This window comes from Botryllus schlosseri, chromosome 2 (assembly GCF_051294905.1).
Source record: "Botryllus schlosseri isolate E-star chromosome 2, Bs_hap1, whole genome shotgun sequence".
Classification (NCBI taxonomy): domain Eukaryota; kingdom Metazoa; phylum Chordata; class Ascidiacea; order Stolidobranchia; family Styelidae; genus Botryllus; species Botryllus schlosseri.
In genome coordinates, this window is record NC_137237.1 from 13,860,487 (window position 1) to 13,876,973 (window position 16,487).

Consider the following 16,487-nt stretch of genomic DNA (forward strand, 5'->3'; position numbering starts at 1 on the left):
CCGGCTGTGTGATCGGCTGCCTTCCTAGTTCAAGTAGTTAACATGACTACCTGAATCCGAACTTGGCACATGTCAGGAGGCAAAGGGCAGCTATTGTCAACTCGACATAGTTTTCGCGATGGTGAAGATTGGTAGGTCGAGGGGAAATGTACATGAAGTCCAAAAAGTCGTCAACGGAAATATTAGGTCCTGTGGCGCCGGCGACTCGGTAGAGGTAAGACAGCGAAGTCTCCAATACTTGGGTTAAATATATGCCAAATGCACAATACACGGCATTCATTGCCCGCTATACTTATTCCATGATTTTGTCCGCCTATAGGTAGATTTTTCGTTACTGTATTTAGAATTCGATTCGATTGGACTATAACTAGATCAGTGGTTCCAAACATTTTTCGACTCATCGCTCCCTTATCAATTTCAACACAAATCCCCCACATTTATGGATCCATGAAAGCGTCATACGCCGAATAAGCCATCGTCACACGCATTTTCGCCGTTTTAATTGAATATATCTCACTGGACGTTCTAACATTTTCACCCCCTATCGCCCCTCTGGTATTTTCGCCCTCGTGTTTCTCAAAATCGTCCACTGGGGGGGGGGGGGGGGGGGTGATATCGCCCACATTAGCAGGGTGTTTTTCGGAAATGATATTGTTTTTCTCCAGCCTTGCGTTGATTGCATCACCATGTTCTCATAGGTGGCTAGATAGCGTAGTGGTATAATCCACAGCTACAACATCAATGGGTTGTGGGTTCGAGTCCGACCGAGGTCGACTCCAGAATTCCTACCTAAGTGTTGGAGGTTTATCTAGGCTCCTCCTCGCCATCTCATCCGCGCAAACGGTGTCTTAAAAGAACGGACGCGGGCCGTGCTACAGGTCGGCAGCTACGAAATCAAATAATAAGAAATATCTGCCCGTGTAAATGACCATTCTAGTCGACAAACACCATGAATACACCACGAACAAACAAGCAAACAAACAAACCATGTTCTCGAGTAACACGGATCGGATAATTACATCTTCTTCACGCATTGGAGGTTACAGCCAGAGTAGGCTAACTTTCTTACACAGGTAAAAGCGACGATGGATACTGGTGTGACCTCTGCTCGAAGCGTAGTTAGTGAAGACTGGTCCGGATCTACAATTACATATCCGGAGCTAATGGAAAACGCACTTTTGGAAGCTGACCGTGTGCTAACTAGGTAGGCCTACATATACTTTAACCTTGTGAATAAGGCTATACGAACAACACTACACTGAACGCAATTATGCACGGGGAATCGCATATTTCCGTTTTAAAGCATGAATTCCAAAGGATAACGGCCATGCAGAATAAAGTTGGAGCAGTGTCCCGCAGAAATGAATGGTTACGACAGTGACTTGGCCTATACGCGTATGTTTCGGTTCAATCCCCGAAGACCTGATAAGTAAAATTTATTTACGTGGCTTCTCATAAGTTCGGGGATAGCATGGAAGGGTTATGCAAGGCGTAGATAAAGCCTTACAAGGCAATTTCTGTACCTTCCTTGTCCAGCGACATACGCACTCATCATGGCGATGCTATATTAGGATGCATGGGTCGGCGCCGCAAAAATATCAGGAACAAAAATAAAAACGTCTTATTCCCTACTGAGTTTTTTTTATGTTTTAATGCACATTTATTTGAAAGTAAAATTTTTTAGACCTGTATCTGTTGAAAGTATACGAATTTCTGAAATTATTGTAGTCCTTTCATATGTAGTTTCGTGGAAATCCAATAAGTGAAAAACGCTTCAAATTCGAATTCCTCATACAGTGAAAGTTTTTCGTAAATATTCCTGCTAGCAACTATCTTTCATAAAAGCATCAGTAGCTTTAGCAATCGCAGGCCTTGTCCTGATACGCTACAACATATTTTCGCAGATACCTTCAGGTATTCAACAACAGAAAATCCACTCAGTCGACCAATAGTGTCAGAGCAAAGATCGTAAATTATCTCAAGGCAAGTATATTTTTATATCGTATTTGTAGAATTTATCAATCTTTTATCATTAAATTATTTTCAGGATGCGATACAAATTTTGAATGACTACAAACACATCAAGCTCACGGAGTCTCTGAATCTCAAGCTATGCAGCATACAAAGTAATTATAATTTGCGAATACAAGCAATTACTACTAAATGAATATTAGTCCCTCCTCAAGATTACAGGAACACGAGTGACCTATCGATCTTGCCTTCCATGACATGCCACCCATTTCTTGTCGCTTGCTTTTTTCTATACTATCTTCTTTACTTTTCGTTCAGTGTGCATGCCTCCTCTTTACATCGCCTAGGCGAAGGTGGGTGTCTGATTCCATAGACTAGGCCTACTCCACTTCGACGCCTTCCTATCTTTTCATTGTATCGAATTTTTGTGGTGTATTGAACTGATAAAATTGCTAATAAACCAACGATGATGATGATGATGAATATCTCCCTTTCTCTCTATACATATTTATTACACATATATAATTTTAAATATGATAGACAGTCGAACGGTTTGAAAATTGATGCTTTCTGCATCGTCCCGGGTTTCGCAAATATTTTTCGATTTCAATACCAAACTCACTGACAGAAGTCGCATGTAATGTTCAATTAGGGTTGTATTTAACATGTTCTAAACAAACGTACTCTCAAAATTATTTTCCAAAGTTCTATGAATATTTAATATTCGTCTGAATATTTCAGAAAAAACATGTTGTATGAACATTGACCATTCGAACGACTTACACTATAAATAGCCATATGCCACCTCATTTTGTCGCTTGCTTTTCATAATTTCCGGTTTACTTTTCATTCAGTGTGCACTGTGCAGTGTGCATGCCTCTTCTCTACTTCGCCTAGGCCAAGGTGGGTGTCTGATTTCAAAGACTACTCCAAGTCGTTTCGACACCTTCCTATCTTCTCATTATATCGCAGTTTTGTGGTGTTTTGAAATGATAGAAATATTATTAAACTGATACTGATACTGAATGATTGAAACCCTCGACATCGCCGTAGGTTCTGGTCCTGGTCAAAGATATTTTTGGGCCAGTGTACGACAGGGGTAGGGAACCTTTTTCGTCAAAAGAGCCACATTGGAACCTATTTAATCAATTGTATAACCCGAAGAGTCATATAACAGGGTCAGTCAACTGTGATTCATCAATTGATGATTTATTAGGACATGGGGCACAAGATATAAGATGGCTACATGGGATTCATTGTGTAGGCCCACGTCATGTGTTATAGAAACGAGTGTGATGTAATAGCACCGCATTATCCATAGATGTAGCCAGACTTCGTGGTGTCGTGGGGTGATCAGTACATTCGGCGACCTGACTGTCACAAATCCACTTCCCACTAAATACCCAACAGTTCAAACGGTTCGTTCCTTGTATTTTACACTCCCGTGAAATGGCGAACCTGATGAAGATGTATTACAGGAAATGGACGTCGACGAATAGGCAAGGCACCGTGCGACTGTTTTGAGTTGTGTGACTAAAAATCTAAAGACGGGGTTTAAAAGGCTATGTTTGAAACATGCTTGTTGTTCATTTTTTGTTGTTGTTGATGCAACCCTATATGCAATGCTAATGGCGTTAACGTTACTATTACTGTGGCGGTACATCCACCTCGCGCTTGATTGGATGCCTCCACGGAATATATTGATCCTGGGATATCTAGATCTATTTTAGATATCCCTGCATTGATCACGCAATCACGTACCCGAACTCAACCGTTTAAAGTACCAGATATCTCCAACATATCTTATCAACGTAAGCTACATATTAGCTACAATCAATTGTTACACCTCAGTCATCGCGCGGATTATACTCATCGCGGACAAATTTCTCAGAATTACATTTCCCTTGAAGTCGCTAAGATGAAATTCCGTCGGTTCTTGTCTGTGTTTAAATTACATCAATTCTGTGAGAGATATATAACATTTATGTTTCTCTTTCTGCGAGAGAGTGTTTGATCCGAGTGTCAGAGTTACCTCTCATCTATAACTATTGCTTTACATATATATTCGGATTACTGTCGCCACGAGAACATTTTTCATATGTAATGTAAATTTCAAAACTGTTTCATCTCTTCAAAAGGTCCCGACGGCGAGAGATTGTATAGATTACAACAGATCATGGAGTTGAATGAATGTTCTGCGGACGCGATGACGAAATACATCATTCAAGCTACTGAACGGTTGAAATGCGACTTTGCGTGGCTTTCATCTGCGAAAGATACGAACTGCAAGCGATCGGGTCAACTGTATTCTAAAGTACCTACGGTACTCGTATTCGGTATGATGGGTTGCTCGTCACTAGAGAGTGGGTAGGCCTATGCGAGTGAACTTGGACAAATTAACTCGAGAGAAGTGCAACATTCCTTGCTTACCCAATTTCAATTTCCCGATGACAGTGAATGTAATATACCAAACATCTTTAACATGCCGAATTCGATGCAATGTAGGCCTATATACCGCATTTGCACTGCATCAATTCCACAATAAAGGATGTATAGCCGAATATACCAATTTGGGACAGAATAAGTCAACAATGAAGTGACGTCAGATATAGGCCTATATTTAGGAAGCAAAACTACCCTCTCTATATAAGCCTGCATCTAGGGTTGTATTTAAAACAAAAATCAATTCGAAACAAACATGTTTAAAACAAGGCCCTAATTTTAAACATGTTTTTTATGTTTTTTTTAAAAAAACGTGACGCCATGAACATTCATTTGTGACGTCATAGTGTTTTGACATTAACAATTGAAAATATAGGGTAAAAATAGATCCTTTGACGAAATATATGTACTATTGCCGTTGAACCGACTATTTTGAGGGTTCCAGCCATCCTATATCGATATACGTCGGCTATATCGGGTGTTAATTGTATGTAGCCTCATACAACATGTTTTTTTGTAAAGTATAGACTCAATTATGGCATAATTTTACAACTAAAAAAAAAAAATTAATTTTTTTTTTTTACAACACAGTTTAAAAGATGTTTTAAACAAAGTGTTTTAAAACACCGTTTGTTTTAAATGCAACCCTATCTATATCTTGGACTGTGTTGCCTAAAGTACGCCGCGCTTCTGCAACGACTATTCCGAGAGGTTATCAGTAACGAAGTAGGCGTACTTGAGCCTTTTCCGAGTATTCAAGTACATTTTGCCTACATGAACTATACTTGACCAAAAGATTATATGTTTAGACTATTTCCACTTCTACATATATATTTTTACTTTTTTTCTTATTTGGGTAGCAACGCCACCCCTTCAAACACCCCTGGCTGCCACAAACGTTATTTGCTACGCGTGTTTAACTTATGTGAGCACGTCTTTGAATTTCAAAACCAGTGACACGTCTCCTATATTCAGATACTAATCCAAGAGCCCTCACGTGGGCTAGTCCCGATCCTGACAAAGACTCTGTTAGTGACTCGATTCAACACAAGGGCAGCAAGACGTGCGAGGAAACCACCTTTACACGCAGTCGCTCTTGGACGGAGCTTCTGGACGCGGACTGCGACAACTTTGAATCGCCGCGCGAGAGGTTCGCCCGAAAAATTAAAGAGCACGGCTTTGATTGCGACGGTCACGAGGGCGATAAGTCCAAGCACATAAGCACCGACGAATTGTCCACCAATCTGCTGGCGGCGATCGGAACTGTTCGGAGGAAAGTAAGAAAGGAGTGAGTTGGCTTTCTATAACTATGAGACTGATACGCGAGGTTTACGGACCAGAAATCTTGTTACCTATAACAGTTGACGCGAGTACATAGGCTATGTTAGTGGTTCCAAACCCAACATGGGCAATATCGCCCTCCATGCAGTGGGCGATTTTGAGAAACAGGGGGCTAAGATAACAAAGCGGCGATTGGGGGGCGAAAAAGTTCAGTCAGATATACATAAATTCCCCGGTAACCGGATACCGGCACAAAAGACACGCGAAAAACGGGTTATTCTGGAACAACCGCGAAAGTTGACTGAATAAAGGTTTCTCGCATCCGAAAATATGGGGGCGATAAATATATGTCGAGCTTGATATGGGGCAAAGGTTGGAAACCACTGGGCTATGTGATCGCTGGCACTAACCTGGACGTGACTGGAGATAAATACAAGGCATTGATGAAATATCACTTTTCGTGAAATTTGGACCATATTATAGTTATGGTTAGATGTCTTGATGAAACCGTGAGATATGATATCACTTTCACGATAACCCGATTGTGCCGGACCGATTCCTAATTGTGCATATAGTTATATCGGAGGAGTTGCAGAAATATTATTTCTATTCGAGTCTCGTTCATCTCTCGTTGAAAAGGTTTTTATTCCATACGGAAGTATGGCTCATAATTGCATGTCACAAAATCGATTTGAAAATCGACTATACTAAGTCACGTCGACTCCTTCCTATCTTTATCGCAGTTTTGTGATGTTTTGAAATGATGAGCTTTATAATAAACTGCAAACCGAGCGAACGTGTAATGACTAATGAGCCAAATCTAATGCGGTCTCGTACTCGACCAGCAGATGCTTGTATAGGATCGGAAAATTTGCAAGAACGTTGCAGATGCGATGTCTAAGCTGCCATTTCTAGTTTAGTGCGAATTCATCAATCGCTAGATTGCTGACTATATTGAGAAATTGCTGTAAATGAATAGAATGACGTTTATCATGGATTAATCTTCTGCAGGGTTTACGACTCCTTGTCTCGCCAAGACAGAACTTTAGCTATGAGATTGGATCTAATGAAAAGCTTGCGTCCGCATCGATTAATACACATTCTCCTCCGTGCCGCGAGGCGGTTTTTGTCGAGAACAGATGGTAAACTTCTTTCTCCGTGCTCTTCAACGATGGCGGACATACTACTCGCGACGATGACATCCTATGGAGCAGAACACGTGAAGGCCTACCTCAAGGCGTGTGCAATTATGTGCGCATAAAACGACTTTATGACGCGTAATTTCGTCTTTTCTCCATTTTCAGAACGTCCTCGCAGTTTTCTTGGGCTCTGAGAAAGAGGCAGTGATAGCTCGTCAGGAATACTACGCTTTATGGACTTTCACCCTGCGAGATTCCAGAAAAAAATCTTCAAATCGATGGCGTACTTACGTGACCAGGCGAGTTCACCACTTAAACGTTGTGTAATTGCTTATGGGATTTACGTTTGTGTTTATGATGCACATTTGAGATTCTAATTCGTGAATAGATATCTCTGTTCTATCAGGATAACAACCCGACAAACTTTACGAAATATGAGCGCCATGAGCGGAGCCAGGTTCCCTTTTTTCGACATTTTCGGATTCAGATCAACGCCGGATTACGAATTACTGGTTTATGATGTTCACATATAGTTTGCTTACTTTGAAGCTTACGGATTACCTTCGTACCAGCACGACAATTTTTCCGGATATGGATCTTGAATTCGGATTCGGAAGCAGGACCCGGGTTGTGTCAAATTTAGTCACACCTTATTCGGACCGGAGTCCGACAAAGCGGTCACACATAGGCTATATTCGTAACTGTATTTATCTGTTCTATAGGTTCGCCAGAGGAGAACAGGAATTTTCGCGGCTGATCGATGATATGAAACGAACTACGGGGTTGCTTTGTGAGCTACTGACCAACCGATTGATATCACAAACGCAATACAGCTGCGATGAGACCACCAAAAATGAAATAGCAATAATTTTAAAAAAGTAGGTATAGCAAATATATGGATCTATTTGTTTATCACGTCACGCTGGTAGGCAGCACATTACTCAGAGCTTCGCAACCGGAACCGGTGGGTCGCGAATCTATTTCATATGGGTCGCGAAGACGTTCTAAATGTTACACTCTCGTATTCATTTTTCTAGATATTCCAAACACTTTATATGCTCAAGATTAGAAGAGTAAATGTGCATTCTCCTCCTCCAAATTAAATTGTTTGCGCCCATTGGCTGCCAATCCAATAAGTCGCTGCTGAAGAGATTCGGCGTCCTAAACATAGAAGATATGCGGAAACTAGAAATCGCCAAGTTTATGTATCAGTTTCACTGCGGTCGTTGCCCCGAATATTTCAATGACTTCTTTACCTCTGAATCAAAAGCGCACAAGAACAACACACGCGCGTCCACGTCGTCCAAATATCATATGATCGACCGAAAAGATCATCGCTCTATCAAATATGCCGGACGTAATGTGTGGAACAGTATCCCGCAGTCGACGAGCGTGTCCACATTCAAGTCGAAATAAAAGCAATTACTACTAAATAAATACAGTCCATCTTCAAGATTACCGGACCACGACTGACCTATCGATCTCGCTTCCCATGACATGCCGCCCTATTTCTTGTCGCTTCCTTTTTCTATACTATCTTCTTTACTTTCATTCAGTGTGCATGCCTCCTCTTTACATCGCCTAGGCCAAGGTGGGTGTCCGATTCCATAGACAACTCCTAGTCGCTTCGACATCTTCCTTTCATTTCATTGTATCGCATTTTTTGTTGTGTATTGAACTGATAAAATTGCTAATAAACCAATGATGATGATGATGAGCGCCACAAAGCCACGTTGCCGTTTTCACAATAATCCGTGAGCCAGATATTCGTCACTGTCATATTGATTGGAGCGTGAAATCTGAGAGTGCGTTATTGTGTAATGTGTATACGTGAGATTGAAATTCATTCTTTCCTCCAATGACTTCGCGAACGTTGATCGGGAAATCCAGCAATCCAGCCCGATTTGCCATTATAATCAGCAGACGATTGCCGACACGCAAGATACTCACTACTCATAACCCCTTTGTGTTCGACGTAATAGACGAATTTCTGATTGGATACACGCTTTCTCGTGTGTTGTTGTTTGTGGTATTCAGTGTTTGACCGAAGGCCATCATTAATTCGGGAAAATATTCTCGCTAGGTGGGGCCAGATAACCGTAAGGCACTGACAAAATAAAAGCTGGCGCCCACGAGAAGTGGTAGAGGATCTACACTCAAAAAATGGTGTTGCCTCAAATTGAATGGCAAAACGGAAAAAAAATTGGCCGCAGCCATTTTCTGCAGAACGCCACCGTAATAGAGCTGCAATTTATTGAAATTTCCGCAGGACCCTCACGCTCCAGCTGCCACGGCTGCGCGTCATTTCATAACTCGTTACATGGCACGATGTCTTCGCCGTCGCACTTGCTCGACGCGATTAGGCAGTCACGCAGAGAACGAACTTTAGATAGTTGTCAGCCGATGCTATGAAGGAAATATGTCTAAAGCCCTACAAAACAAGCGGGCTAAGCCAATCGATATCATAATAATCTGACATATCCAATGCGAAAATTCGTAAGGCCCAAATGCATTATGTGGACCCAGTTCTACTCCTACAGGTCAAGGAAAGGCTAGTAATTAGGGCTGGGTAAAATCATAGTGTCCTATATGGTGTCGACACAAGCAAATCTCACGCCTCAGTGAAATTGTATCACGTCACTATTTCCATTTGGCTACAGGCAATTTGACGGTCATTTTTGACCGGCTTGCCGAGCATTACATTTGGTAAAACTGGTATCAATCGAAAGCTGACTTTGCACTGATTACGAAAATATAAGTTTTATTCCGCTCGCGGCCCTGGAACCCCCACAATCAGCCTCGAATTTTTCATTGTTATGGAGATTGGCATTGAGACGCAACAATGCTGTCTGGCGAAACGAGAGATTGGCCTTGTTGCGTCCCAATGCCAATCTCCATAACAATGAAAAATTCGAGGCTGATTGTGGGAGTTCCAGGGCCACGAGTGGAATAAAATTTATATTTTCGTAATCAGTGCAGAGTCAGCTTCCGATTGATACCCGTTTTACCAAATTTAATGCTCGGCAAGCTGGTCAAAAATGACCGTCAAATTGCCTGTAGCCAAATGGAATTTGTGACGTGATACAATTTCACTGAGCCGTGAGATTTGCTTGTGTCGACACCATATAGGACACTATGGTAAAATCGAGTACCTGAGTGATTCGATTCTGAGTTCTCGATTCGAGTAATCGAGTACCAACAATTATGACGTCATAACATAATGTTATGCGTCAAAGTTCAAATATGTACCGTTTATGCCACCACAAAGAATATAATGCCTGTTATCCATCTCATAAATGATACTTTGGTATTTTTCGGACCAAATCGATTTCATTCCACTTGGTGACAATGTTGTGAGATTATCATGACTTCGGAAATGTGCTGCGTCCAGTAACCTTCGTGGGTTTGTACTATATGTTTCGTATGCTACGATACCGCCAAGCAGTGGCGGCTCGTCCTATAGGGCAACTGGGGCATTGCCCCACCTAAAATTCTGTTCAATAACAATTCTTTACCATTTATAGACGCACACCTATCTATATAAACCGAAATCACAGCGAAAATCGTATACTTCTTGTCCTTTCGCTTGTAAATGCCCATATATAGCGAAGTCTATGCGAAAATCGAATTCTCTTCTGTGTTTTCGCTTTGCGAATGCCTAGCCGGGGCTTGCCCCGGTAGCGCTCATAACAAGCTTTCACTGTCTATCCTCTCAAAACCGCGCACAATAAGGAAACGGTGATTTACTCTCTCCTATTCATAAAATTACCGAGCAACCGGGGCACGATAGCTCTGTGCCCTTAAGGTGTGATGTAACAATCGTATCTATAGCTGAACTCTGTTACCGTCATATGCGTTTAGTCGACCTTTGCTGGTATAGGTCGATTTTAATGGGGTTTCACACCATGAAAACTCTTGAAACTTGTTATGTCATGTCGTGATGGTGGTATTTAACACTGCCCCAAGTTTCAGGGTTTCTACTTAAAGTTTAGGGTAGTAATTCCGTTTCCGAAGTTGAGTGTGTGCTGATCCGTCATGTATCGCAAACAGATTTTACTCAAAAGCCGGTATTGGTATCCATTGGTTTTGACGGTGTTCAATACTGAGATCGGTTATGACATTTGGCACGGTAAGTCTTAACGTTAGTATCGAACGCTCTACCAAGTGTAAAGTTTGTCACTGAACTGTGTTAGTGGTAATTTCGTTTCCTAATTCGAGTGAGAGCTGACTCGTCATTTATCGCTAACAGATTATACGCAAAGCCGGTATTGGTCTCTATTGATTTTAACGATGCTCCTTACCTAGATCCGTCATAAGCTTTTGCACGGTATGTCTTGATTTTAGTATCGAACGCTGTGCCAAGTCTCAAGGTTGACACTCAATGATTAGGGCAGTAATTTCGTTATCAAGGTCGAGTATGGTAAAGATGTGCTCCGATCTGACACTTTAGCCTACAACACATTGCGGATTTCACGCAAAAGCCGGTGTATCTGCGGTAACGTTAAGTGAGATGATGATATCATTCTCAGTTTGCATTCAAATATTTACTTTGATCGTATATTCTCCAATGTCAATTTCACCGTGAAATTGTGGCCTTCAAGCCATTTGCGTACAACCCCCCACCCCCCCCCGTCACTTGATCAGCCTATTCCTCAGTAAATTTTACGCAAAATTCGGTGTTGGTCTGTTCGCATTAATTTTGACAGTGTACCATACCGAAAAGGGCCATGAGGCCACTTCTCGATAATGTCATGTAACAGTGTACCAAGTTTAGGGCTTTCATCCACGTATTTATTCGGTAATATATTTTTCAAAGGCGATTTCGCAGCAGACCTATAAGACAGTAATAAAAACGTATGTGTCGTGTTACAGTCTCCAGTTTCAAGGCCAAAATCTCTTATGCTGTACCGAGACCAAATTTCCGAGGCTGCTATTCTTAGTCCTTTACAATGATGTTTTGGATTCAATAGGACAGGCCCAATCTATGAGATAACAATTGCGTATCTGTCCGAATTCGTTGACCTTTCCAATTAGGCTTACGCTATCTCTCGAGTTATAGTCATTTCCATTTCTGCAGATAATTAGTCAGGTCTAATGCGAACATGAACCGTGTTGAATCTTTGTTCCGTACGCCGTTTACGCAGTTACCACACTTCAAGTCACAGCTCACCAGCGGACCTCTCGTGGCACATACGTTAAAATCACTGTTGCCGGGAAATTCATGTTACCGTACCATCATTAAGTTACTTGTTTACGTTGGAAAACGCCATTGTGACGTCATCTTGATAAAAAGTCGCTTGCAGCCCTTGCCCCACCACCCGATATTGTCACGAGCCGCCACTGCCGCCAAGCAAGGTGTCAAGGCTTCAACAGTGAAAATTAGTATCGAAACTATAATTCTCATAGATAAATTAACTTTCAGTTGCTAGAAGCGCAAACTTTCAGTACTCGAAAAAATCATCTTTTACTACTCGACTCGAATCATCAAAATTAATACTCGATTCAGATTCGAGTACTCGAATCATTGTGCCCAGCTCTACTGGTAATGTGTTCTCGCTTCTACCGAAGCGCCAATAGAAAGTATCAACATCGCAACGTTTTTCTGCGACGCGATTGCACTTCGCAACACAAGCTCATTGCCCTCATTCTCGCCACGCAGCCGCTCATTCGCCCCTGAGCTGCGGTCTCGTTTGACCAGACAGCATTGTTGCATCACAATGCCAATCTCCATAACAATGAAAAGTTCGAGGTTAATTGTGGGGGTTCCACGGCGATGAGCGGAATAAAATGTATACTTTCGTGATCAGTACAGCGGTAGCTTTCGATTGATATTCGTTTTGTCAAATTTAGTGCTCGACAAGCCGGTCAAAAATTACCGTCAAATTTCCTTTAGCCAAATGGAAAGTGTGACGTATAGACCAATCGCAATGAGCCGTGAGATTTCCTTCCGTCCACACTATATAGGAGACACTATGATTTGACTATCCTGGGCCTGGCGCGAGAGAATAGCTTCCTTTTCCACAACCACGTGACTGAATGGAACTATAGCTACCAGCTATTAAATTCCCCGGCGACGTGAATCACGAGTTGCAATGGCTCGCCAATGCTCGAATACCGAAACCGATTATTGTTTTTCACCGCCATTTTGGTGAGCAACACATCTTCATGTTGACAAATGCAATTATCCGACGTTACATAATGATGTGATGTAAAATTCCATGCCTAGAGAGGCATATGTCTTCGGTCCTCACTCCTCACTCAGCTTCGCGAAGTTCATATCTCCTTCAATATTGGAGTATTCATGCTAGTAAAAACCACAGCACGGTTATCAGTACAGTGATTACATAATGCGGTGTACGATGATATAATACAGCGAAAGGCGCACAATGTTCAAACGTTCTATGAAATCAGGCAATTTCAGGGTCATGAATCATAATTGTCAGTCATGACGTGATTTCCCTCGACTGATGATTGAACTAGCAATTATAATATGATATTTGCTTGCTGGAAAATGCGCACGGCATAACGTGATTGCTATGTAGTCCGGAACATATGGAATACGCAAATGCGAATGACTTCGAATGACTATTGTTGTTCCGTTCATACTCTTGTGCTGACAATCCATAACACAAGACGCATACACATCAGATTTTGTATGTATTTCGCCAAGAATAGCATTTCTGCAACCATAATAGTTCGTTATCTATTCGATGTATCCATTTCAAAGTGTATTTTTCGAAGTTATTCGTGTTCTTGTCGAATATTGAGCCGTATTGAGAAACAATGCAGCAGCAATGACAAAAATTAGTCAAAACAATATTCTGTTTCGACTTGAGTTAAGTGCAATATTGCATGAGGATTTCAAGGCTTCAGCGGTTGTTAAAACTTGAGTTAAAATTCATACTGAAAGTTACAAACGGTTACTCAGATTTCAGATTCAGATTTCAGATTCGAGAAAGTCTTCAATAGTTTCTTGGAATAGTGGCGCGCCAAATCTGGCGCAAGCCTTACGACACATCGCAACATCACCATACTTTCGTCCGGTCGCATACTCGTATATGAATCCTCGTAATGATTTATAAATTATTCCTCGCAGATACACCAGATACGTCATATCAATCTATACCCGATACCAAATCTTTCTCGTGGAAGCAGTAGGTGAACATTTTCTGGCGGCTCTGGCGTCTGGAAATGCTTCTATCTTCAGTGCCCAGGTGGTAAATGATAGTTATGAAAATATGTGTTATTTCTTTTAATTTCTCCGCCCGATGATTTCGTACAGATGCGTCTCATCGACGCGCCAGCCGGACTGCAGACTTTCCAAGACGCGTGTCTCAACTTGGTGGACGTGACGTTTTGGCGCACGAACGCATCGGGAAGCATCCGGTCCAAGGAAGGTGCTGCCTTGATGAAGCATCTTGCTGCGCAAGGTATTGAAGGCAAATATAGGTCGGAAAGCTATGATATTAACTAGAATAAAGTGAAAATAATGAATATCCTGTATACATTCCGTCCTCAACAAGTCGGCAGAAACGGAATTCAAATAAAGAATATCGGCAAGGTGTAAATTGGGTGGCGAGATAGCGTGGTATAATCCACAGCTACAACAACACCAATAGGTTGTGGGTTCGAGTGCGACTGAGGTCAACTCCAGAATCCCTACCTAAATATTGGAGGTCCATCTAGGCATCTCATCCATGTTAGCTGCAGTCTCTTAAAAAATACTAGAAGTGGGCCATGCTACAAGTAGGCAGCTTCGGAATCAAAAAATAAGAAGTATCGGCCTTGTATAAATGACCATTGTAGTCGACAAACACCATGAATAACACAAACAACAATAAAAGCATTAATAAATAATAATCAATCATGCTTCATTTATGTTCGTAACTTAGTCTACTGCAGTGGTTTCTAAAGTCATATTGTACACCACTTATCTATTATAATGCATTAAATGTGTAGTTCGATGATGTGTACTGTAGTAGATTTTTGTTTTTATGACTCAGCGAAAATTTGGGGTTCCGCGAAGGCTTGAAGATTAGCGTAAGTGTCCCGCGGAATAGTAAAGGTCAAGAACCACTGCTCTATAGATGGTGGAGATGTGTAATAACCAGCAAGATCGTCGCATTATCCCACAGTAGCAGTAGGTATTAGCAGGTGGACGTGTATGTGGTTTGACAGTTTGTCAGACAACGGATTAAGCGGCAATTTGTCCCAGTATACTCATATATAGAACCAGGTTATTGCTCACTATCGAAATCAAGGCTTGCAAGATACTAGAGTAGCGGAATTAATCCAACCGTTGCAGACATTGTCTCGTATCTTGATATGTAGGAACACATCTGCTAGTATTGTACATGACTATAGGGCAGTGGTCGGGAACCCATCGCTCGCGAGCCATATATGGCTCTTTTGGGTACAAGATATGGCTCTTTGCCAAATATTTATTTTTGTACTGAATTGATCAATATTGCAGAGACTTGTTGATAAATTTTCATCACGGCCCGAATAATTATTCTCGTGACAGTATAAACATGTATTTGAGAGGTAAAGACAATGTCATCTTCATGTTCAGGGGCTCGATCCCCCTCTTTTCAAAATCATAAAATTTAAGTTACTGTCACGCCGGCAGTCAATACCACTGGCAAATTCTGGGTACTCGACTCGAAATCTTGAATTGTGCGACACGTTGATTAATCAAAGAGCATAGCAGACATGGTTACGCCCATTTCAAAACGCAGTTTTCAAATATACATTGTCTTCCTGATCTACGGCGCGAAATGAACTGCCGTGAACGTGACATTCACAATTACAATCTCGAATTACAAGCAACGCCATAGCTATCCACGTTCTTGATTGGTAAGTATAGCTCTGTAGTACCGGCGATAAAATGTATGCATGCAGCGCAACGCTATGTTACCGTCGAATATCTTGACAATTGAGAAGTATTTAAACTTTCGGAATCAGTGTGACAGTTACATTCGAATAATATCAGTTATATTAAATTCTAAGCTACTTACAATGAATTGCGTTATCAATGGTGAGGCTTGGCCCGTCTGTGCCATACCTCTTGTTTCGAGCTTTATTTTCGAACAATACATACCAGTTTTTACAGAGAAAATATGGCGCATATGAGGAATCTCATGTATTGAGTTCGAATTACTGCTACCATGACGTGACGATTTTTCAATTGTGACGTAACAGTAGAGTGACATGAATGACTCTTTGGGAGTTGAGATGGAAAAAATAGGGCCAATATGGCTCTTCGGACAAAAAAGGTTCCCGACCACTGCTATAGGGCATTAGGTCGAGGTAGATCACGTGGATGTCCGTTTAAAAGACCGTACCTGGTCGTTCAGCATCCTGCTATCTGTTCATTACATCGCATTATGTCTTATCACATTGTACATTGTGTATGTTTTGATCAGAAGAAAATATATTCTGACGATTATTATTCTTGATGGTAGATACTGAATGGTGTCAATATATCCGAATGAGTAATTAGAAGATTCGTAGATGATTTCCAGGACATTAACACATGCTGGCAGAGGTGGTCAAAGTAGTAAAGAAAGCTACTCAAGTAGAAGTAGAACTAGAACTTTTAAAAGCAACCTAAAACTGCTTGAAGTAGAGTTAGAATTTCCTGACTTTAAAATC

The 16,487-nt window shown here is 41.4% G+C and overlaps 1 protein-coding gene across 2 annotated transcripts in view; it reads left to right on the forward strand.

The window, feature by feature from the left end:
* LOC145433690 (uncharacterized) overlaps positions 1–16,487 on the forward strand; it is an 18,672-nt gene continuing 2,185 nt past the window's right edge. Inside the window, exons 1-11 of one of the 2 annotated variants that reach the window (XM_080310859.1) lie at positions 1–214; positions 1,056–1,204; positions 1,905–1,983; positions 2,048–2,126; positions 4,110–4,307; positions 5,389–5,701; positions 6,706–6,931; positions 6,999–7,132; positions 7,556–7,711; positions 13,930–14,047; positions 14,116–14,263. In XM_080310859.1, coding sequence (XP_080166985.1) covers positions 119–214; positions 1,056–1,204; positions 1,905–1,983; positions 2,048–2,126; positions 4,110–4,307; positions 5,389–5,701; positions 6,706–6,931; positions 6,999–7,132; positions 7,556–7,711; positions 13,930–14,047; positions 14,116–14,263 — 1,696 coding nt within the window. In that variant the 5' untranslated portion in view covers positions 1–118. The remainder of the gene's footprint in view (positions 215–1,055; positions 1,205–1,904; positions 1,984–2,047; positions 2,127–4,109; positions 4,308–5,388; positions 5,702–6,705; positions 6,932–6,998; positions 7,133–7,555; positions 7,712–13,929; positions 14,048–14,115; positions 14,264–16,487) is intronic. The other variant, XM_080310860.1, reaches the window with a different exon arrangement.